The 25,245-nt window shown below is 38.5% G+C and overlaps 3 protein-coding genes across 4 annotated transcripts; 2 read left to right on the plus strand and 1 right to left on the minus strand.

Annotated features, from left to right (window-relative positions):
• Positions 1-6,233: 6,233 nt before the first annotated feature.
• Positions 6,234-9,990, minus strand: LOC145783255 (uncharacterized). 2 transcript variants are annotated; one of them, XM_082595073.1, is made up of 2 exons: positions 7,214-9,990; positions 6,234-7,084 (listed from the first exon to the last, which is right to left on the minus strand). In XM_082595073.1, the coding sequence occupies exon 1, from the start codon at positions 9,904-9,906 to the stop codon at positions 7,651-7,653; it is 2,256 nt and encodes a 751-aa protein (XP_082451199.1). In that variant the 5' UTR covers positions 9,907-9,990; the 3' UTR covers positions 6,234-7,084; positions 7,214-7,650. The 2 variants fall into 2 exon arrangements, with proteins under 2 accessions (XP_082451199.1, XP_082451198.1); XM_082595072.1 differs by having other exon boundaries at positions 6,234-6,618; positions 6,692-9,990.
• A 3,974-nt stretch (positions 9,991-13,964) lies between these two features.
• Positions 13,965-14,618, plus strand: LOC145783651 (kelch-like protein 12). Its single transcript, XM_082595536.1, has one exon. It carries the CDS (start codon positions 13,965-13,967, stop codon positions 14,616-14,618), a length of 654 nt encoding a protein of 217 aa, XP_082451662.1.
• Positions 14,619-14,634: 16 nt separating this feature from the next.
• Positions 14,635-15,507, plus strand: LOC145783652 (kelch-like protein 23). The gene has a single exon (XM_082595537.1). The coding sequence runs from the start codon at positions 14,635-14,637 to the stop codon at positions 15,505-15,507; it is 873 nt and encodes a 290-aa protein (XP_082451663.1).
• Positions 15,508-25,245: the final 9,738 nt, after the last annotated feature.

Below are 25,245 nucleotides of genomic sequence, written 5' to 3' on the forward strand. Positions count from 1 at the left end.
GTCCGACATCTACAGTAATAATTCCACACATACAATAACGGGCTCTCAACGGCTGTAAGATACATAATAATCAACCTGGTTCTAGGCGGTTTGTGTAACAGCTTAGGGGAAGACACTACTTGAAATGATGCACCACACAAAAGATTTTCAATGAAGACTGAGTCTAAAAACCGATGTGGATTGTGCTTCACAATGACTTCAAGTTTAGGACAGAAAAGGCACAAAAATATCACGATGAAAATAAAGACCTTGTGGGAAATTTTCGAGAATCATAACACGATGCAAATACCAAAAACGCGTAGTTTGCATGCTGGTCTAAGCTGGCCGGCAACCACAAAGGTAGACAATACAGGCAGTTTATAATTCGATAACAGCGCAATAAACATTATAAATACGTAAACCGACAATTTTCTTTTACAAACATTTTACGTCTAATAGTAAATTTTTCCCCAACAATTTTTTGTAAAGCGCTTGCAAACCACGGTTTTGTAAAATAATTCATCATTATTACTTTTTACTTCTCGGATATTGTAAAACGTCATCAGCAAAATCGCAAAAAAAATTTCATTACTTCAATGTAGTAGGCCTAAGAATTTTTTATAGAATTGTAGCCACGTTGTGTCAACAAAGAAGCCATTTTTTGGCAATATAAAGTTATAGAAAATAATTTGCAATCATGCAAATGTTTGGAAAGAATCTTGGAAGTCTTCTCACAATCTGGCACAAAATGATTATGTTTATTGTATCTCTGAAATATTTTTTACGACAAACTTTGAAGCTTCGTTATAATCATTTTTATCTTTGAAGTCAAAAGTTAATTTTTTTTTTTGGCCAGAAACATAATCGCTGCCTTGCTGATGTTGTCGCCTTTACGCGTATTTTTGTGCTTCAAACAATAAGGACCCAGCCAGCAATCCAGTCCTTTTACATTGATTCAATATTTTGTAAACGTTAAATTTATGTAGATTTGCTGACTGTGGGTTATTTCACATTTCCTTTGTTTACGCATGTTCCTCAATTCGCTGTTGTATTGTTTCGACGCTAGCGGACTAAAAATGTTATTTCAAATTGATTGACACAATCTTCAATAAAAAGTGAGCTTCGAACTTAGCTTTGTTGATGTAAATGCTGTATTTTTTGTGGATGTAATTTATGAGTCATGTTTATAAACACCCGTAAGCGAAATGACTTATGATGTGGCCTGCATGATATTTGTGTTGCGACTTGACACAAATCCACAATTTCAAAAGCACCTAATTTGAACTTAGAAATTTCAGATAATTTCAACAACTTGTTCAATTGTCTTCTCTCTACTAAAAATATTCATACTACAAACTCAATTGTAGACATAAAATACACAAACGAAGATGTAAACAGCTATTCAAGCAGGCTAAGGTGTTAGGCTACTTATGAGAAATTTGGTTCCATAAAACTAGAAGCTAGCCATGAGTTTCGGAATGCATTACTGTAGTTTAGGATAAAAATGTAAGACAACAAACGCAGTTTTGTTTTTTTCAAATTCGTGTAACAATGTTACTCTGATTGTAACTATTTTAGAATCAGTGAGTAGATTACAATAAGATTTGCTCGCAAGTCGTAAATTCTAATCAATGCAATGATTCGGCACACCGCACACACACTTCGTGCGTTCGATCGAGCTCTTTGTTATTCAGAAGTTTGCATGAAATCGGATTAGCACGGTAATTAAATAGCGGCAAGTTAAATCAAAATTGTCGTTTTTGGGTACCTTTGCAAAAATTGAAATATCAAGTTTAACATATAAAATTTTAAAATAATGACTTTTCAAACTTATAGACAAATGATTTGCTTTTACACCAGTCCAACTTTTGTTGAAATAGCACAAGCGGATAACACGTAACAGCTGATTGAATTTGATCCAAAAATGGCCCCCCCTTGAGCAGTTAACTTCCAAAAAAACGTTGAAAAGCAAAGGGTTAAGGGGCTGAGTGGGCTCAGTCACATGCACAGCCTGATCACGATCCTCAAACACGTTAAAATCAGGAGACACGATACGCCTCTCACAACCACCTAAATTACGTGTAGCTGGGCGATCAAAAACTAGCGGCGCAGAAAACTTTGAAGGGGGCAAAGCATTACTGCTAATGGCGGCCCCGTGACCTGTACGCTCTGGGGGAGGAGTTCGGTTGTAATTTGCAGACCTTGGCTCTACAGCCTTCGGAAGACCCTTAGCCGCGGCCCCGAGACCTCCTGAAACAGCTGGAAAACATGTGGATTGTACAGGTCCACTTACAGATTGAACAGGCGTCTGGAAAAGGTTAGGTAAATTAAACTGTGATTGTTGTTCACTTCTGGAATGCCTAGAAGATCCCTTCTTAGAGCTACGCCGGGAGCCCACCTCTGATCGATATTCAGCTAATGCCACTTCCTTACGTTGTTCAGCCCTCAACTGAGCATCTTTGAGTGCGAACTCAGCAGCTCTCGCTTCGGCTTTCGCGGCAGCCTCAGTTCGTACGGCCTCAGCTCTCGCGGCGGCCTCAGCAGCTCTCGCTTCGGCCTCAGCTCTCGCGGCAGCCTCAGCTCGTATGGCCTCAGCTCTCGCGGCAGCTTCAGTTCGTATGGCCTCAGCTCTCATGGCAGCCTCAGCAGCTCTCGCTTCGGCTTCGGCTTGTATCTGGAGCTCCTCTCGTCTTAGCTGTAAGTTAATTTGTGCCACTATCCGTGACGAGCTCTCAGACATCCTAGTGCTTACATTTGAGGCGCTATCTTCAGGATGTATGTCAGCATCCAACCTATCTGAGAACTCACTTTCTTTTTGTTGGAAGTTATTTTTTAACGAGTTAAATTCGGGATCTACCCTATCACGAAGTTCTGCTAAGATTGCAGAGTTAAAAATTTTACTCAAGAGAGCATGGAAATGCCGTAATTCCTCTTCTAAAGTAGATAAGTTAGATCGAAAAATTAACAGTTCCTGCTTATCACTCAAAGAACCTAGGGCCACAGAAAGTTTCCCAATTTGAGTCAAAATATCCCGTCTAAGATGCCGGGCCTCTCGAACTGACTTAGCCTCATCGTTAATGGGTCCCTCCCCAGAATGGCCTGCCCGACCGCAAAGAACATCATCAGGCTTAAACTCAGTCGAGTCGACGGCGGTCGAGTCCCTGTCACCACCGAGTGTAGACATATTAAATGTTAGGGCTAAATTTAACAATTAAAAAATTAAGTTACACAAACACACAAAATTACAGTAGTTATAAAAAACTTAACTGCAAAGACCGTAAAAAATACAAAAAAGAATTTAAATGCACGATACCGTAGCTGTACGAGTATGTGAAGTCCAAACGTCCACAAAACTTGCTTGGATTCTTCCACTTGAATCTTCAAGCACAGATGGATTGCCTTTAATCTTCTTTCTTGCCAATGAATGTCAAAGTTATTTTTCTTCTGTACCAAACTGAGAAGAAATGTCTTTACTTTTTTGCTTAAAGTTCTTCAGTTGCCTACCGAGAAGAAATGTCTTTAATTTTCTTTGCTTCTTTAGACTACCAACCAATAAGATCTTCTTTTATTATTTCTTTGCTTCTAAGTGCTTCTTGGCCTACCAACTAACTAACTTCGTCTTTTATTTTTTATGGTCACAGCGGTAAACCATAATCTCTTCTTGGGAAAATTTTAACATAAAGTTCCCTAATCCGTTCGTCTGTATATAATGACCGAAGAAACACACACTTGAACTTCTTTTCAAACAGTGTATTCCTGTAAAATTAGCCCGAGGCTACCGAAAACGAGGGGGTGCAACGCCTACACCACTTAAACTGTCACTACACAACAGATTACTTGGATAAAAGACGGAACTTTTGTCCAGCTAGCAAGCACTAAGCCAACAGTTAAATGAGCGGCCAACTTTCAAGCAATCATTTTACGAATGACCAGAATAGATATCAATATCTCAAATTCACGTAGAAAGTAACTGTGACGCAATAGTGAAATCAATTGTCACGCAATTCAAAACAGGTGTTCGAGCTAGTGAACCAATGCATTCATGTTTAAACAGGCCCAAACAGGTCTGAAACAAGTCTATGAACAATGGTGCAATTTCGGCACATTTTCTAGCAACTTCCATGACGTAATATTCAGTAGACTTGAACGGTTTTATATGACGTTTGATTTGTACAGAGATTTTATATGACGTTTGATTTGTACAGAGATTGGCCGTAACACTATTGTTTAATTTTAAAGAAAGACAAGTTCTACCCCTTACATATCACAAAGGAAAATTGCGTCATCAATAGAAGGAACATTAACGCGGAGGAAAGATGATAGGCTACTTAATAGCTAACCACCTCCGTCATATAGGACACGATAACATGTTAGTTTTAAATGTTTAAATAAAAGCAAAGCATAGTGCTTCTGTTGTGATGCAACTCAGCTACCTAGGCCTATGTCCTCCTAATTCCCTCCAAGAAATACGCACCATATCCAATGAATACGAGGTAGTTTCTTCAAGTTCTCCGACCCCTTGGAATGCTTACGGGGAATTAAAATCGTTCTTGGCCCGAGTCCAAAAGCCTCTTAGATGACGCTTAATTGCCTATGAAAAAACGCAAGTCAATGACGCAAAAATTACGTGAAAACATTTAGCAGATAGATGAAGACATTTAATAGATAGTGCCCACGTAATTTTGCGTCATTGATTTGTGTTTTTTCTAGGCAATTAAGCGTCATGTGATTTTGCCTCTCCTCTGCCTTGCCGTTTCCTTTTTATGCGTTTCCTTTTTCAATTTTTGTATGTGTGAGTGTGAGCCTATATCAGATCTGTACTTTCAATTTATGAAGAACATCAGTCAGTTGGTTACTTGAAAAGGGCTAACGTGAGTATGGTCGAAAATTTTTGTAATTTTTAGTTTATTTTCATCTTATCATATTAAATGCCGTCTGGTTGTTAGGTTTTATTTGTCTATGATTGGACAAAATCACCTGTCTACCAAAATTGTAAAGTATAATTGGACAATCTTTTGTTTACTCTCTACGTTTGGTATGAACTATATTGTACTTGCTCTATTACGATGAATGTTTTTAACACAAAAACATTGACAAAACTCGTGTTCAACAGTAAGTTCATACTTATAACAACCATATCGGTCAATTGACTTGAGTTACAAACGAATAGTTAAATAAAAAATAAATTTTGGCTTTCAAATAAACTACCGGTATTATTGTATAACTAATAGTTGCAAAAAATATGTCTGTAGTCAACGTAAAAACATCGATTGCTGTGATTCTTCTTTGAATATTTATTAAATGGTAAAGAAGGGATAGGCACAGAAGCCCCCGAAAGACCCAGTTCGCAAAAAAAAGCAAAAACGTCGTTCGGATAAAATTAACAGCCATTTAAGTTTACCGTAGGCTAGTCTGGTTAAAAAGACCCTAACACCGGGAGAGTGCACTGGTTGCAGCAGATAAAAGTTTGCAAAGGCGTTATTGCCAATGCAAAGAATTATTTATATTTCGACACGAAATATATTTGTTGACGTTACGTAAAACGGCTATGAAACCAGGGATTATGAAACTTAGCGAGTGAAACGATGTAACGGTTCAGAGATACGGCACATAGGCTAGCTCGCACACAGAAGCCTCGGCACTGCTCTGAGCTTTGTTTTTCTTATATAGCCTAATATGTATGCACATTAGATTATTTTATATGCTAATAAGGCGTTCTGTTTAGTACATTTGGAGATGGAGACACTGATCAGAGCTTGAAACAGTCGTGTCCTATTTGCAGTACTATGTATCCTACACATTTTTTTTTTCTTAGATAATACGGGTTCCATGCTAGTAGCCCATCTCTTGCGCAAATTGTTAACCCTATTCGGACTAAGCTATTTTTGTGAGGTAATGGCCTGACGTGTGGACTTATTCCATCCACACTTTCATTTGCTAATAACTTTTGATATAAAAACGTTACGAGGTTATTTTTTTCGCAAAGGTAAAGCAAAATTATTGACAAACTGGTTAAAATTTTAAGTGGACACACATACTCTACCAGTTTTTTGCTATTGCTTTTTTGCTAAAATTAGTCATTTTTTTAAAAAATTTTCTGATGTCTCCGTCATAATCTCCTGAAATCGTTAATATCTTCGTTAAAGGCACACGATCCAGTCATGCATGTAATCCGAAATGGTCAGTAGTCGTGTAGGTCACGCAGTAAATCTTGGAAGGCACAAAACAATACAAATGTTTGCTAACTTGCTTGTACAAGATGATAAAGTTTTTCAGATGACCTGGCAATTTTAGGAGTAGGGTGTCAAAAACTGCTGATAACTAAAAAACTATAGGCTACCACATAAAAATGTCATTTTATTACTAAAACAAAGAAGAAGAATTTTTAGGAAAAGTCATAAAACTTCAGCTAATTTGAGCCAGTAACTTTTATGTAATCGATGAAAGTTTTAGGTATGGACGAAACCCGTCTGTTGTGTGCGACGCGAACACAACAGGTGCGGTAGTTAATTGCGCCGGTGACGTCACGATTTTCCTAATCCACCCGGCAGGACTGAGCAACTGTTAAAGCACGCCAACTTGAAGAAATCACTCGGTTTCCAATGACTGCTTCGCAGCAATGAAGTTTATACGGTTTTTCTGTCAAGAAATAACACAACATAAGACACTAGTCACAATTCAGCAAGCACAACAGTCGAACTGATAAACGTACCAAATTTGTTGACAAACAGTTCTCAATCCACTGTACGGTACACAAGTTCCACAGGTTGGCCAATGACGCACTGAATAAATAAATTCGCGATGTTACCTTACACAATTATTACGTAGGCTACCGTACCGTACAACCATAGCGCTAGGTCAATAATCATTAAAAAACAAAGAAACGTGGCAATTCACTTGGCCTAGTTAAGATCGGTTTACGAGAATTAATTTCCATTAGGCTGACAAATTATTGGTCAATAATTCAGTAGTAAACATAAATCCACAATTCACGACACAAATCAATTGATCATACAATTCAGAATAACAAACATACCGGTAGTATGACCGGATCAGTAATGCCAAATGATGCACTTGTACGCGAAGGATTCTATAGTGATTGACTCTGCAATATTTAAGTTTGAAGTATTAGCCTAACAACAATTTACGCACATCAGAGATACGTTACGTTTGTTTACGGTAGACAGTCAACATTCAGTTAGACAAGACATGATTACGTCACAAATAAGCTCACCAGTAAGTTGAACTCTGAGAGATATTGAGCTGCAAATATGGAATCAGACAGCTTACACGAAAAATAGGGATCACCCTAACAATTGTCAAACTTAAGTCCTGTAGAAATACATAACAGAGAAGCAGCTAACAAAGCATAAACATCAATCAATCAACTTTCAGTCACAAACTACAGTAACTAACAAGTTCGGCTAGCTGGCAAACTAGCAGCAAAAACGAAAACGTCTCGAAAGTTCCATAGACAATCTCGTGGTGAGTGTTGCCATTTCCAAAGAGCGATAACATAACAATGAAGGGGAAACGACGCTAGGTGGCGAATACACAAATTAACGGGAGTAATGCGTTGAAAATCTAACACTCCCGGGCCAAAGAAGGGCCAAACTGGCTCGTTCTTTTCATGAATAAAAGTTTTTCAACAGTCTATTGTCATGTAACAGTTCAGTCTTTAGTCTCTTCCTCATCGCTCTGATCTTCCAGCAAAATCTCAACGGTGTCTATTGGTGTCTCATCTTCATCTGGATCATCTTCTTCCCTTTGGACAATTACACAAAGTTTGGATATTGGTCTCTTCAGAGATCCGGTTGCAGTCTTCACTTCTACGGAACGAACAACGCCGTGACGATCAGGAAATGTTGCAATTACTCTGCCTAGTGGCCATCGTTGTCTGGGAGCAGAGTCATCAATCAAAAGGACGATATCTCCTCTTCGGATATTCTCCTTTCTGTGAAGCCACTTTGCTCTTGACATCACAGATCGTGGGTATTCCTTAACCCACTGCTTCCAAAAGGTGTCTGCCAGAAACTGCACATGGCGGTATCGATCACTTGGTCGGTAGCCATCTCTGTCGCAGCTTAACATTGGCGGTAAATTCGATGAAGAATTCAACTTCAACAAGTGGTTAGGTGTCAGGGGTAAGTCGCCATCAACTTCCAGTTTCACATCGGTGAGTGGTCTTGAATTGACGATGTCTTCTACTTCAAGAAGTAATGTGTGCAATGTGTCCTCATCGAGTGGTTGTTTTGGTAAGATGTTCATAAGAATTTGACGTACTGTGCGAATCATTCTCTCCCAGGCTCCGCCCATATGGCTGGCTGTTGGGGGGTTGAATGACCATTCTATTCCTTGTTGTCGAAGGCTCTGGTGGATCTGGTTCTGATTCCACTCATCGATGGCTTGCTTCAAGATTCTTTCACAACCCACAAAGTTGGTTCCATTGTCAGAGAAGATTTTCTTGATGGGGCCTCTGCGAGCTATGAAACGCCGTAGGGCATTTATGAATGCGCCAGTTGTCAGGTCTGGTGCCACTTCCAAGTGAATGGCTCTAGTTGTGAGACATGTGAAAAGGCAGCCGTATCTCTTAATGTCACTTCGTCTGTTTCGGACATTCAGCGGCCCAAAAAAGTCAACGCCAGTCTGTGAGAATGGTGGCTGTGACATTTGTAACCTTGCTTCTGGCAGTTCTGCCATGAGCTGTTGTCTAGGTTTTGCGGTCCTTCGTCGGCAAGGCAGGCATCTTGCAAGTACCTTTTTAACCGCAACTTTGGCATTAACTATCCAGTATTTTTGGTTAATATTGTTCAGTGTATGGCTTTCACCCATGTGCTTCGATTCGTTAGTATGACAATGTTCAATTATCAAGTCCGTTAAGTGGCGCTCTGGAGCTATGATAGCAGGATGTCGCGTTTCGAACGGTAAGTCGGATCTGTCGATTCTTCCGCCAACACGTAGAACATCTTTCATTAGGACAGGGCTGAGTTTTTCGAGTGGGATCCTCTTGGCTTTGGGCATGTTTGGATGTTTTGCTTTGGATAGAGATTTGATCCAGGCTGGAAAACTCTGACGCTGCTCGTATTTGATTAACTCAATTTCTGCCTCATCAAGTTCTGGCACACTGATTGGTCCTTTCAGTGTAATCTGGGTTTCGTTCTTCATGCGCATCAGTAAGTACGATTTGAATCTCAGGAACCAGGCTACTGATAGTTTCAGTCGGCGCAGAGATGAGAAGTAGGAGATTAGCCTGTTTGTTCCTTGGCTTTCAGTTGTAGAAATGGTAAAGGTTTCGATTTTCCTCTTTGGTTTGTAAGCAGCAAAGATATCTTCAAATTGTGGTTTCTGAGCAGTTTGATTGGGCCATTCTTCTGGAGGTTTCCTCAGAAAATCTGGACCATTGAGCCACATCCCAGAATTCAACAAGGCTTTGGCCGTCATGCCCCTTGAAGCTTGGTCAGCAGGGTTCTGCTTCGTGTCACGGACAAGAAAATTTGAAATGTCGGATTCAGCATCGAAATTATCTAAGCCTGTCTCCTTTGGTCGAGTACCTCTAAGCAACCAGCCTAAGGGTGTCCTGACTGCATCAGGTCCTTGCTTCGGGTTAGGTGCAAAGCGGCTATCAATGCATCGGTGGGCGACAGCATGATCATTTCCGATCAACAGTGTAACTGTACCATGGTCCAGTTGCTTCAAGTCAATGCCTTGGAGGTGCTTGTGCGTTTGCAGATACTCCGGAGAAGGCGCTGGAGTTGGCTTGGTAGGTATCTTGTCAACGACGATCACATCTGTCAGTTCTTGCACTTCGCCGCCAACTACTGGTAGAACTTTCAACGATACAGTTGAAGAATTAAAGGAATATGGTCCACTCGAAGACAGTGTTTGCACCTGGAAGTCACCAGATGGCTCAGGTTTCAGTTCAAGCATCTCTACAAGTTTTTGTTCACAAAAGGTGCGGTTTGAACCTGAATCTAGGAGAGCATAAGTATGTATTACCTTTCCTTCTCCTGTCACACGTACGGGAACGATGTCCAAGTAAGTTGCCGAGTTGCTGGTTCTGGAATGGAAGGTTTCTACAACTTCATTTGTGTTCCTTTCTGATGGTCTTCTTCCGGGATCATCTGGCTGGCTATCATTTCTTCTATTAGCAATGGGGTTGGGGTGTCGTCTCTGGATTTGTTCTCCAGTTGTGACCAAGTACCGATGTAACAGAGAATGATGTGATGAGCTTCCGCATTCAGTGCATTTACCTCGGCTTCTGCAGTCGGCACGTATGTGATCTGGTCCAAGACAGTTTAAGCACAATTTGTTCTTCCTTACAAATTGCTCCCGTTCAGTGACGGATTGGGCTTTGAACTCTTTGCAGTGTTGCAAATAATGTGTATTATCGCACAGGATACATTGTATGAGTCGCTTGTTGCCAATTCGGAGCTGTCCAGATCTTTCAGTAGGGTTTGTCACTACGTTAAACAGTGCAGCCTTTTGTTTCCCTTTGGTGTCAGGCTTGTTAAGTTTGTCGACATTTGATGAAAAGAGTTTCACGCCATAGATTGAATTGGCAATCCTAGATTCGTTTGTTATGAAGTCAGCAAAGTGTTGGAATCCAGCCACTTTTTCCAGTGTCATCATTGATTTTCAGAGCTTCAATTACCCACTTTTCTTTCAAAGACACTGGCAGCTTATTCGCAAGGCAGGTGATAAACTGTACGGTAGCCAAGTTCGAAGCTTCGGTGTTTGAGCTCAATGATGAACAACATCTTTTTAACAGGACGGACAACTTCTCCAATTGTTCGGGTTCGTAGTGAGAAATTCTGGTAACAGCTCTCAAGCGTTCCTCGCAAGCATGCGCAATAACGTGAGGTTGGCCATACCTCCGTTTCAATTCTTCCCACGCTTCATCATAGCAGTTGTGACCTTTGCTGCTGTCGGCAAGGTGCCTTATTTGTTCACAGACTGCATCACAGCAGTGCTGCATGAGGTAAGACATCTTCCTGTCGGGTGTCAACCAATCAGAAATATGGGACTTAAAACGGTGCCAGAAAGCCCAGAAATCGAGCGGGTCACCAAAGAATTTCTTAACATCTGGTTTAGGTAGAAGTCGTTCTGAAAGATCAGGTTGTCGGCTAGTATAGTAACAAGGGTAATTTACCTTTTGGTCTGGCATTCTTGCAGACGTTGCAGTTGGTTCTTGTTTGTGCCGCTCATCACCGTGACGCAGAGGTTCCAGGTGTGTGTCTTTGTGAGTGAAGGTTTGCTGTGGCAATCGTACGGGTGTCATTGATCCAACATTGATAATCGAAGAAGAATCATCTTGCCAGAGTGCGGCTTCAGTTTCGGCAGCTTTAATTTGACGCAGGTCTTCAGCTTCGGCTCTCTCACGTTCAAAGCGAGCTTTATCCTGCTCCAACTGAGCGAACAAGCGAGCTTTATCCTGTTCCATACGAACTAGTTCTTCTTCCTCTCGTCGCCTGGCATCATTCTGCTCTTTTGTCAAACGAGCTAGTTCCAATTTGGCATGTGCTTCACGTTGACGCAAACTATACATTGTACTCGATGACCGAATGCTTCCGGATTTGGAGCGGTGAGAATGAGTACGCAAGGACGAGTGATGTGAGCGTAGTGGAGGAGTTTTAGTGTCTGTCCTCTCGCATTCCGAGAACCACTGTTTGACTCTATCAGCAAATTCTTCTTTACCTTGAATGTAATCCCGTTTGGTTGAAAGACCTCCTGGAATTTGTTCATTGTCAGGGACATCGACACAAAGCGCCATTAAAGAAGCATAATTTTTATCAATTTCTAACAGGATAATCTGTACTTCTGTGAGGTTTTCACGTTTGCTCATCAGCTGTTCACCACGCTTGTAGCTGTCTCTCAAAGTATCAGCTGCTTGTAGAATAGCTTCGGCTTTGGAATCCATAACTGTGTATGCAAATCCGCTTCGTAACAGCATAAGCTAACTTCAGCAAATGAGAGATGTCACGTAACACTGATGGGAACTTGGTAAGTAAACGCAAATTTGATCGTCAGGTTGGTGAAGATCAGCAGTTTGGTTCAATTGACGAAATCAGCTTCAGTTCAAAGATGGTTAAGCTTTGATGTCAAATTTGAAAAACGATGTTGTGTGCGACGCGAACACAACAGGTGCGGTAGTTAATTGCGCCGGTGACGTCACGATTTTCCTAATCCACCCGGCAGGACTGAGCAACTGTTAAAGCACGCCAACTTGAAGAAATCACTCGGTTTCCAATGACTGCTTCGCAGCAATGAAGTTTATACGGTTTTTCTGTCAAGAAATAACACAACATAAGACACTAGTCACAATTCAGCAAGCACAACAGTCGAACTGATAAACGTACCAAATTTGTTGACAAACAGTTCTCAATCCACTGTACGGTACACAAGTTCCACAGGTTGGCCAATGACGCACTGAATAAATAAATTCGCGATGTTACCTTACACAATTATTACGTAGGCTACCGTACCGTACAACCATAGCGCTAGGTCAATAATCATTAAAAAACAAAGAAACGTGGCAATTCACTTGGCCTAGTTAAGATCGGTTTACGAGAATTAATTTCCATTAGGCTGACAAATTATTGGTCAATAATTCAGTAGTAAACATAAATCCACAATTCACGACACAAATCAATTGATCATACAATTCAGAATAACAAACATACCGGTAGTATGACCGGATCAGTAATGCCAAATGATGCACTTGTACGCGAAGGATTCTATAGTGATTGACTCTGCAATATTTAAGTTTGAAGTATTAGCCTAACAACAATTTACGCACATCAGAGATACGTTACGTTTGTTTACGGTAGACAGTCAACATTCAGTTATACAAGACATTATTACATCACAAATAAGCTCACCAGTAAGTTGAACTCTGAGAGATATTGAGCTGCAAATATGGAATCAGACAGCTTACACGAAAAATAGGGATCACCCTAACAATTGTCAAACTTAAGTCCTGTAGAAATACATAACAGAGAAGCAGCTAACAAAGCATAAACATCAATCAATCAACTTTCAGTCACAAACTACAGTAACTAACAAGTTCGGTTAGCTGGCAAACTAGCAGCAAAAACGAAAACGTCTCGAAAGTTCCATAGACAATCTCGTGGTGAGTGTTGCCATTTGCAAAGAGCGATAACATAACAATGAAGGGGAAACGACGCTAGGTGGCGAATACACAAATTAACGGGAGTAATGCGGTAAAACGAAAGGCAGGCCTATCAAGGACCTGTTGAAAATCTAACACCGTCTACCCGTTAGTCCGAATAGGGTTAAGGTCGCAGACCTACAGAGTGGCATGCAAGGACTTGTTGTCATCGTTCTGTAGTTTACAACCGCTCTTCTAATAACAGGAGGAAATGGGCTAGTTAAATGTGTCTGCTGCTCTGTAGACGACCATGTTGATATATTTGGCTACAATTTGTTGCTAACATACTGTAATTTGACTGATTGATTGATTGAATCTTTATCCTCGGACTGGGAAAGCTTCTTGCAGAGCTTAATCCTGGCAGTTTCGCATACTTGTAGAGGCTTTGAATCACTGACGCAGGCCCGGTCACCGAGATTGACAGAGTGAAGTTTCCGATTGTTGAAGTCTTGTTGCCGGGAACTATTCCATCCATTAGATGCCGCTGAATGGAGAGCAGTCCTTAACGTGCATTGCTCAAGCGCACACCCCGAGAGTCGAACCAGCGCCGCTTGATCTTGAAGCTTCTTCGTTCCAGAAATGACGCGCTAACCAATTGAGCTATCGGTGCCAATTGACCAATTGACCAATTGAGCTATTGAACCTACGATTTGGCTGCATTCGTGTGTAACTAACATGGACTACACAGATTATTAACATTTTTCAGACAAAATAAGAAACAGTGAGGCTATCATTAAAAATTACGATGAAGTCTAAAAACTATAAAAGTAATCACGCTTTAGAAATTTTGTCAATGTTGAACAACGACAGAATCAAAATGAAAAACTATTGTGATGTCACTTTAACTGCTGAATCCAATGATTTTGCTGGACACAAATGTATTCTTGGAGTGTTCTCAACATTTTTATCTAAAATGTTTTCCATTGAAATGCGAGAAAAGTATGAAAGGAAAGGAAATGTCCAAGGAGTGACTGAAGAGACACTTGAAGCTGTTTTAAACTTCATTTATACTTGTGACATCACAATCACAAGTGAGCATGTGTACAATTTAATAGAAGCAGCTAATTACATGGGGATTCCCCACTTGAAGGAATTCTGTGTGGAGTTTTTACTTGAGGAAATTGATGCAACAAACTGTCTACAAATTCGATCGTACTCAAAGTTGTATAATCTTGAAAAAGTTGTTGAAGAAACAAATTTTGTGATTTCATACAATTTTGAAAGTTTAATCAAAGAGAAAGATTTCAACGAATTGAAAATTGAAGACATTAAAGAAATTCTTGAAATGGAAGATAAACAAGTGACGTCTGAGGAAATAGTTTTCCATGGAATGATTGAATGGATCAAACATGACGTCGATGCACGTAAGCAACACTTGACTGAGCTTTTCAGTTTATTGAAACTTAAAAATTTAACTGGAAGTTTCATGCAAGATGTTGTCAGCCAAGAAGAATTAATTGGTCATGAATAACAATGAATGCCTTAAAATGTGTTTTCAATCAACACTTTCTAGACTTCGAGTTCAACAAAACAATCAGCCTAATGAGGAGCAACTAAAATCAGAAGGTCATTTTTTAGGTCTTTATAAAAAGCAAGCGTGGAAATATCACGTCATAAAACAACAAGCAACTGAACTTCCAAACACATTATTTGATCATAGCGAAGGCTCAGTAGTCAGTTGCAAAGGGAACGTTTATGCCATAAGTGGAATGAACATTAAAACAGTGGAAAAATTAGACTTAGACAACCAAGCGTCAGGTTGGAGACAATTATCTTCCACAAATGTAAAGAGAGGTTGTGGTGCTTCTATTGTTTTCGATGGTCGCATTTACGGTTGTGGTGGATGGAAAGCTGTAAGATCTGGAGAATGCTATAACATTGCCGAAAACAAATGGAACAAGATTGATGACATGAATGAAGGACGTTCTCACTTTGTTCTGGTTGCTACCAGCGGAGGAATATATGCAATCGGTGGTTATGGCAACGATTATTTGAACTCAGTTGAACATCACGATCCTCGCCAAGGTGGTTGGAATATTGTTCCTTCAATGAAAGTTGCAAGGCAAGATCTCGTAGGTGTTGTTCTCAATGATCAAATATACGCAATAGGAGGATACAACGGCAAGAATGGAACACTTGATTTGGTCGAACGGTTTGATCTACGAAACCAAACCTGGTGCAATGTTGCGGAGATGAATTATCGAAGATGCTATCATGGAGCTCGTGTTTTAAATGGAAAAATCTGCATCGTTGGAAGGGGATTAGATGCTGTGGAAATTTATAACTCAGATGAGGATGTTTGGAAAATTGAGGGAAAAATTTCGAAATTAACAGACAATCAGCATATTTTTGATATCTAATTTCGATTATTTTTCTTGACTTAAAAATAATAATTTATTTCACACTAGTAACGCGGTACAGACGTGGAAACGCTGGAAGATGTTTCCATTAAGCAAACGAGGCTCTGGTGAAGCGAGTAGAGCCAATCACCCGCGTATGGAAAAAGTCTTGACACAATGGTGAATAAAAAACTCTTTTTGGACTTTCATCCAATATCAAATCCTTCCACTTTTTCATATCCATTGCATGATTGAAATGCATGCAAGTTTGTTTTTGTGTGAAAACACCACCTAGGCTAGTGAATATGCAATTCTTATTGGTTATAAAATGGGTCTCACGTTTTGCTTTAGAAAAATTTGTTCACCTTATAAAGTAATATGTACTGTAGGTACACTTGGCTTGTTGAATATGTACATAGCCAACATTATGTCAATTTGCAACAGGGTTTTCATATTTATGTGATATCTTTTTGTTTTGCTCATAGCGACCTCTACTGACAAAGTTCACCGTGTGATCTTTTTGTTTTAAGACTGAAAGTACCGTATTAATGATCACTATTGTCATGTACAGCGCCCAGAAGCATAGTTTGACTGTGGATGTGGCGCTATATAAATATTGTTATTATTATTATTTTAACATGATTGCATTCAGAGTTGCCAATATAAGTTAGTAGTCGGTATATTAGTTGATAAATATTGTAGTTTTGTATTTTTTGTGTTTTTTTGCTACGTTTATGCCTCACAGCCATCTAAATATTGAACAAGATTTTGTCATGTATGCTGGAAATCCAAAAAGCCTCTGGCAACACTGGTAGTAGGAAAAGGCACTTAGCAAAGATTTTCACAGGATCCAGGTCAAGACGATCTCTATAACAGGCCTGGACACCGTGCGCCTCCAGTCGAAAACTGGAGGCGGATGGTTCAAGCGAGGTTTTTAGCTATCACACAAAGTGCTTTTGATTTTTGCGAGTGCATTTTTATTCAGGGAGCTAAATATGGTTAATAACAATAAATTTAAACTAGGCACTGCAGTTTTTTCAGAGAATTTGAGGTTTTTATGTGTGAAACTAGATTAGCCTAGCAGTAAAGCTTGAGGCGACCAGCCAGCAGGCTAGTGTGTTAGATATGTTTAGTACATGAGTTAAAATTGAATCTAAGCTAATTAGTCTAAATTGTGTGCTGTTAAGGGTATATGTTTTGTAGTTTAGAGACACCGCTAACCCTAATGTGATAAGTGATACCGGTATTGGGCAGAAAGTGTTGTGTTACTGGAGCCAGATCTGATTATGATGGAAATAAACAAATATTAATGTATCACTTACCCAAGGATAGTGAAGCGAGAGAGAGAGAGCGCGCTCTTACTAGAATTGCATCAAAAGTTAATAATATATATACAAGGTTTTAACTTAAAAACTATTTTAGATACATTGCAGAGTTGCCAGAAGCAAGTACGGTATTTCTTTCTATAAACGAAATATAGGCCTAGGCCTATGTCAAGCCTAGTATGTCTTACCATGGAAGAAAGATTTTTTGGAAAGCTCAATATAATTCTAAACAATTAGCAACCACTGTTCTAGCAGTTATGGTTAAGTATTTTTTGGCGGTCACAAATTGTTATTAAAAATGATACCAGTTTATCATTTAACAGCAGACTTTCAATATGATCAAATCATCATTATTATCGATAAACTTGAGCAGTGCTGTTCACATATTGGTGATACAATCTGTGATCGAAACCAAGTCAATAGGTATTTTTTCAAACATTTTGAAACAATTTCAAACAAACCTTGGTTGATAAAACACAAAAATAAGTTCATAAAAATGTTTCTTCAGTTTTGGACGATTGTCAATGTGAAAGGGTTAGGAGCTAATTTGTGCTTTAAGGATCCTGTCAGAGATGTTGTAAGATCTGACAATGACATTCAGCTGAAGATTTTAACACAGTTGGCTAATTCAGTTGCATGTATGGGTAGAGTTCAAAGAAAACCAGTATAAATACAACAGTTGTCCAGTTTAACAAGCTCAGCTTTTCATCATAACTGCTTAGGTCGAGTTGATCTTGCTCGAAGCCTTTTATCAGCAGATCATGAGTTTGTTATATATGTTCAGTGAGTTTTCAACAGATCCTCTTGAGAAATTATTTGGCAATGTTGTTAGGGAATTGACATTTCTTCTGTATGTGCACCAGCAGGGCATGTTTGCAATCTATGTTTATACAGAATGGTTTTGTCAGAAGTGGAAGTGTGTGAGGGATTGCCAAGTATAGAAAAAAAATTATCATTTGATCAATTGCAAGCCATTGTTTACTTAGTTGGATAATGGATACCGGTATGTTACAATGAAAGAGAAAATTTGTAGTGACGCCACTTTCTTTTACTTTGAAAAATTTGGCTCTTATACCCAGTACTTTGAATTGGGGAGGATTAAATGTACCGAACGATACAACATGTCCGATAGGGTGGAGTGAAAAAAATTTTTTTTTTCAAATCAAAAAATCAGATTAACCAAAAGTGGCGTATGGACCTAAAACCAGCTTCTGAGAAGGTTTTGGGTTTGTGCCACCTACACCCAGGTGGCCCATAATTTTTAAAGGTCATCCGAGGGTCAAATTTCATGAAAATTCCATAACTTGGAAACTGGTTAAGCTAGAATGTTGGTTTTTGGCTTAAAATTTCCAGAAGGTCCATGTTTATATATGTTCTAATGCAACTTTTGTCTCTATTTTAACCACATAAGCTGATAATAATAAAAAATGACATTTTAGTTTGAAAGCTATATAACGTGAAGAAGTGAAAATGCTATATTTGAACTATTTGCACCAATAGTTATGTGTTAAGACATAATAGGTACAAACTGACTAAGTACTGCTTAAAATACTTTCTAACTAGTTAGTACAAAGGATATGCAAGCAACAATCATGGATATGTGACAAAAAAACTCAATCCCAAAAATAAGTAGCAAAGACTCATATGCAATAATGTTACAATGTTATATGACATTAAGTTTCAAAATTTACATCTTTGGTTTCCATGAAATTTATAAGAAACTACTTACAATCAGGGTCGCATTACAAAAATTATCATGTGGTGAAAAAATATTGAAAACCTTCAACCTGAAAACATCAGGACTATCAAAATCAGAAAAAATATATTTCGACTCTGATCCATTGCAAATTTGGGCAAGGCTGACTGGGCTTTGGTAAAGACCCTTGCCAACCTTAATCCACCACTGTTTGCAATGAGTGTTACAGAAACCATGACATCAACTCATTTATAATTACACATATCCAATAGCAATACACAGCCAGGGGCTCCGAAAGGGGAAAAGTCGGGCAACTTTTCCCCCTAGCATAACATTGTAAAGGAAAAATGAGTAGTTTTTTGTTTTTTCCACGTTTGAGGGGGGCCCATTTTTGCCACTAAAATGATAGTGTACCAACTTAAAAAAAATAAATTTTTGAATGAAATAGGCAGTTCCAAGCATTTTTCGATCATAGTATATGTAACTTCAAATGTATCTCATCAAGAACGAATCATTCTCGTATTAAGGTAAGCGATGTTAAACTGCTTCAAACCGTAAAATTTGATGCTGTTAAGCCTACTGATTTCTGCATCATCAATTTTCTATTGTTTTAACTTGAAAACTGGTGCTGCTGCGTTTGGCTAAGCGTGTGGCCTACTATTTTTGCTTGACCAACATAACCTTGACTTCAAAAACTGCGTTGGCCAGGCGTAAGTCCGCCTTGTTAGCTCAGTGGTTAAGCGCCCGGCTTAAGATCACGCAGCACTGCTTTGACTCTCGTGGTCATATCATTTTTGGAGTAATTGATCTACTGTAGCTTGTGTCATTTTCAAGTGTAACCAGGCCAGATAGGAAATTCAAAATAAAGCTGCCTCATTCAAAAAGCCTACTTGAGCAGTTTCAAATCCATGCTTTTCTGCATTTTGTGGATTACAATTTTACATTACAAGCTTCAGTAGATCAATTACTCCAAAAATGATATGACCCCGAGAGTCAAACCAGCGCTGCGTGATCTTGAGCTGGGCGCGTTATGCCGAATAAGGCTCGCAGCGATTGCCTTATTCTCGTGACACTACCAGGGCGGTAGTTTGTAGTGCTTTAAACATGTGGTACTTTTTAAAATCGTAGAAAGTTTTGTAGTGCAGCTGATACAATGAGCTACAGAAGACAGTTAGCAAACGTTACATAGAGCATATTCAAAGAATACTTGTCTACAAAGTCAGTTGAAAAGTTGCCAGTAAGCTGTTTTTTTTAACAAAGTCTTTGCAGTAGGCCAGATCTAAAGCAAGTATATGAGTAGTTGAATTAACAAGCAACCATGAGCATGCTGTCAATATCCAGGCCTGATGCTAATAGCGCAATGCAAGTTGTCATAACAAGATTTATTAAACTACTATCGGTCCCAATTGTCATTTTACGATAAACACAGATTATTTACAATAAACAAAAGCCCTTCTATTGTCTGACGTAATAAAAGCCTTCATATCCCCTTCTTTAGATATCCCTGATGTTAATAAGCATTAAGCGATGTTATATATGTTGGGTGTTTGAGGTACAAAGTTTTTTGCATTAATTAATAGGTGCTTGTGTTCTGATAAATTTGGTTGTTACTGTTCTATGTGGAATGCAATAAGCTGAGTTACAGTAGTTTCAAGGTTTTGTGTTATTCTCTGTTTTTCTTGTGCTGCCAACAAGCAAGGCACATTCATGTGTTGTACAAGGTATACAGTTCGGTATATTATATAAATGCATCAATCAAACAAAATATTATAATCTTCTATGATGTTATAAACAACCTGCATCACCCCCAAATAGTTGCTATTGACCCATGCTTAGCAGAAAATACCTTGACTCCAAAAATATGTAGTCTTATTGAGGAAATGTGTATTTATACCATCCGCCTCCAGTTTTCGACTGGGGGCGCGTGGTGTCCAGGCCTGTTATAGAGATCGCCTTGATCCAGGTTCATTGAAAATTGGCAGGATCAGCACAGAATCTTTTAAATTTTTAAAACCATGGGACCAAGACAGGATCAGGGGTCAGGGCTTGAACTCGTCGAAACAAAATCGGATCAGGATCTTGGAAAAGGTAGATTCAACATCTCTGGCGGTTAGGTCTGCAGCAAGTTGTTTCCCAATTTGACGTGTTTTGATGTAACTTTTATATAACTAAATATTTACATTTTTGATTGTGTTTAACACTGGCCTGCAAAAATGAATGAAACTCCAGAAGCACATATGAAAACTATGCTTTCTGGTTAGTTTAAGAGAACGGATTTTCAATCTGCTGTCGGTTTTGCCATAACGAGTCACATATATCTGAAAACATGATTTTAATTTTTTCTGGTTCATACTGAAAACTGAAAAGCATGAATTAGAAAAAAGGTGTGAACATAAGACAAGATGGCCTACTGTGTGATAAATAATGACATAGGCCTACATTACCCGAAGTAGCTGCATTAGATTCATTACCCGTTCGCCACGATAGCTCAGTTTTTAAGCGCCTGGATTTCTGCACAAAACAAACACAAGATCAAGCGACTCCAGTTCAGCCAGGGCCGTTGACAGGATTTCTCGGGCCCGGTACCCATTCATTTTCGGGCCCCCTTCACCGACAAATTGCTGCTAAAATGAGGATGACACATGCCGTTCAAAGTAGAAAATTAAGAGGAATATCATTTAAATATATTCTCAAAGATTTGTCGTATCCACGAATTTCCCCAACTGTGCCATTACGCATAGCCTAATTAGGGATTTCTCCAAAAACCACAAAATCCTTGCTCTCAATCATGATCTTCGTCGGTATGTTAAAATTGTTGGAGTTTTCGGCTGAAATTAATTCTTTGTAAAGTAGAGTAGCGGTAGGAGAGTAAAACATTTTGGGGGGGCGAACATAATTTGCCCAAATTTTGTCTTTGCGTATATTAGATTTTCAAAAATGCAAAATTACTCACAATCTCTGAGAGTCACCAACTTGCCTATGTACGAAACACAAGCAAAAAAAAGGAAGTGGCTGTTTTTACACAATGAGGAGTTGCCAGAGTTAGGATTAAAGTTAGGAAGGATTAAGGAAAGGGCTAGAGTTAGGAATATGTTTAGGGTTTTGATCTTTGCCCAGGACTAAAAAAAATTCCAAATACAAGTTTTTGTTTTCAACAGCTTTAAACTTTGCTCAAATTAAGGCAGAATTCCTTATCTGGCAACAATACTGAGGCTATTCTTACACTATATAGTGTAAATATAGCCATAGCCAAAAAAACACGTACAACAGCAAAACAAGGCTGAACTTACTTTAATCTACGTTCATAGTCTGTGTCCCAATTAAATAAACCATCAAATTAAAACATCCTTGTGTATCTCAAAAAAATATACGGTATATTAAGCCTAACTGGATTCAAAAAAAACTTGAACTGAAACTTCACCAATAACTGGATAACAATAATTGCCGAATATTCATGTCACCAGATTATAATTTATGAAAATCTCCAGCCCAACTTCAATAAAAGGCCTGACCAAAAGTAGCTCAATCTTTTCAATTTAAAGATACTCCAAAGACTCAATATTTGTAAATTTGCATTGAAAAAACCTAAAATGACAATCCGTTTACTTATCAAACCATGCTGCTTCAAATCCTACAGCCTGAAAAGAATTTGACAGTTTATCATGCAGCATGCTATGTGCATCAAACTTCCACCTTTGAACAAAACTACTTTTGATACCAAAAGTATTGATATTATATTACAATGAAATCATAGTCAAGGTTTTTTCAGAAGATCTTTACAAAGATAATCTTACTTCACAATGAAGCAGCTAGGCCTACTTAAATCACAAGCACTGAAGAAAAATGACTCCCAGATAATAACTTCAAACTCAATCGTTGCCACAAAACACATACCACATTACCAAAACATGACACAAAAATAGCACTGTTTGCATTGCCTGATATATTAACTGCATGAATTGGATGACAATTCAAAACAACATAACATGTGTCTTTATATTTGATTGTTGTTGCTCTAGTCTATAATACTGTGTCATAGATAGTAAATAGCTGAGCATATCAACCCTGGGACTGGCAAAGACAAACAGCAGTTTATGCAAAAAAATTCAATATAGATAGCAGTTGAACCATAGCTCACAAAAACATGAAACTAAATACAGGAAAATTTACAAGTTGTTTTCATTTAAATTTAATATACTTTTTCACTTTGTACATAACTATAGTTAGTGGCCGGGATCAAGTGCTCACAAAAGTGGTGTGTATGTGGCCTCACAACTATTAATTATTAATATTATTAAAGTTTATAACAAATGCTTATTTTGTTTGACCATATCTAAAAATGATAAGCTATAAAGTCAAGTTTTGCGAGCATAGCATAATTCGTGGTAAAATTGACTTATCCAATAATTGGATAGTTTTGCCCAAACATTTTTACAAACAACTACGGTACATTAGTGGGATATAAAGAAAAAACAAAAAGCCTCATAAAGTTTCCAGTACCCAGTAGGCTTTTAAATCTTACCCATGAAGAAATGCAGCCTATATGTTAGTGAATATCATTAATAAGCTTACCTCTGTTTTCCAACTGTGCTTTTCTACAGTTCTATTTTGCAGTTGTCGAATCGAAACTTATCATTCTGCCCAGATTACAATAGGCTACCACATGCAACAGTTTTCAAAGTCGGTGATAATACATTTACATTTATTGGAAAATATTAATGTATCTCATAAATTACAACAACTATCATATGTAAAGTTTCTAAACTGGTGAGGCGTCGAAACATTGTGGTAAGATTGATTTGCCCAAATAACTGGACATTTTTGCCCAAATTAGCGACATTTTTTTTCAGTGGGGTAGCGACCGTCTCCCTCTGCCCCTCATCTCCTACGGCTATGATGTAGATGCAAGTAGCTAGAAGTGATTACCACCAAAAATATTTATATATTCAGAATTAAAGAGTGGGTGAAGAAAAATATTTCGTACGTATTTTTGAAAAAAAAAATCGTGGTTAGGGAAATCGCAATACCCAGAAGGGGGCCCGGTACTTTATCATCTGACGGTTGAAGTGGCTGTTTTAACCTCTGATGGCAATTCCTTTAGATTTGATTATTTTAAGATCTTGATAATGTTTGAAGTCGCGGGGAATATTTTAAATCCGGGCCCCCTAAATATTCCGGGCCCGGGTCCAAAAGTACCACCTAAACCCCCCTGTCAACGCCCCTGAGTTCAGCTCTTGGGGTGTTCTTTGACAATCGGAAACGTTAGTCTGTCAATCTCAGTAAGTGTGTCAGTGGTTCAAAGCATCTAAAAGTATACGAAACTGTCAGGAATAACTTATCAGAGGCTTTTTCAGTCCAAGGATAAAGATTCAAAACCAACCAACCACAAAGGAAAAAATTAATGCTTGAACATGATTTTATGTTTATCAAATAGCTCCTTTTAGATCGACAAGAGCATTGAGAATTGGAACAGTCATACACCAAACTCAAGTAATAGTCTTGCAGGGTCAGGGATTTCAATTCTTTTATAGCGATAAAAGATATAATTGGTTGATAGTTGAACAGATGGTTGAGTTCAGATTAATAAATGACCCCGATAACAGCAGACTACTTACTGCTGAGCGCAACTTTTCCTTCAATGACCAGAGGTAGCCTTTGAATCTTAATTCCTTCAAAATTAAAATCTCTCTCTGTAATAGCTCAAATAATAATGATCCCAATCTCTGTTTTGATGATAATTCGAACAATAATCTGAGACGGTAATTCAAACGCACAATAAATTTCGGACCACGATTGAAACAGTCAAAATATTTCTCTGTAATGAGTAACACTATAGTTGTCTGGGGGTGTTTGTAGCATCTCCAGACCAGAAAAAAGAAGGCCGTGCAACTGTAGCAAAGTATTCAATCAAAGTAGGACTTGCAGAAATAAAAATTACGTCATACATCGAAAATTAATCCTCTTTCACGTTGATAGGCTACAAAGGGCACAGACGTTGAATCAATCTGCAAAGGCACCGATCGGGAGAAGTGATATTTTTGACAAATGGACCGAAAGTCCAAGTCAGCAGTTCAAAATAAATCTTCAAAAACGTGTACAAGCAGAAGTTTAATAAGAATACAAAACATCTGTGAGAGTTGGTTAAGTACAAACCGCAAGCAAAACTCCAAAGCAAAATATTTAAACACACTTCAAAACCAAATGTTTAATAGACAGTAAGGTCAGGCTGATACAGCAAACTAATATTTTACGTTGACCCAGCGTGCGCACTCATTGAATCTATGTAAAAATTGCCGTTACTGACAATGTGAGACCAAAGTCCAAAACAGAAATCGAAGACAAGTATGGAAAATGCTTTTAGAGCACCATTTTAGAGCACTCTTTTAGGGCTTTTAGAGCACATTTTCAAAAGGACTGTTCAAAATTAGGCTTTATCAGTCAATTTCTGTTTCAAACATGTGGGCTTCAATAACACCAATAATACATAGAAAATGTGTAAAAAACAATGGAGAATTAGTACCGGGTCTCTACAGTCTGACACGACACGTGACCTAGTATCGTTTTTTCATCACTTGTCTGAGGGGAATCGTTCATCCATTTCTTCACTGATCACCCATAAGTTTTCCGGGAAATAAAAAACTAATGCTAATAATAACACTTCTCTACTTGGCCAGCCCTTTTATCCAGTGCTCTTGCTTTGCACAGCTATTTCACGGATATTTTGTATACTGTAGGCTA

The sequence above is a fragment of the Aplidium turbinatum genome, chromosome 14 (genome assembly GCF_918807975.1).
Source record: "Aplidium turbinatum chromosome 14, kaAplTurb1.1, whole genome shotgun sequence".
NCBI classification, from domain to species: Eukaryota; Metazoa; Chordata; class Ascidiacea; order Aplousobranchia; family Polyclinidae; genus Aplidium; species Aplidium turbinatum.

Bases quoted from the DNA above. Each gene is read 5' to 3' on its own strand.
- LOC145783255 (XM_082595073.1), bottom strand. From the start codon at position 9,906: ATGCTTGAACTGAAACCTGAGCCATCTGGTGACTTCCAGGTGCAAACA.
- LOC145783651 (XM_082595536.1), top strand. From the start codon at position 13,965: ATGAAAAACTATTGTGATGTCACTTTAACTGCTGAATCCAATGATTTT.
- LOC145783652 (XM_082595537.1), top strand. From the start codon at position 14,635: ATGTGTTTTCAATCAACACTTTCTAGACTTCGAGTTCAACAAAACAAT.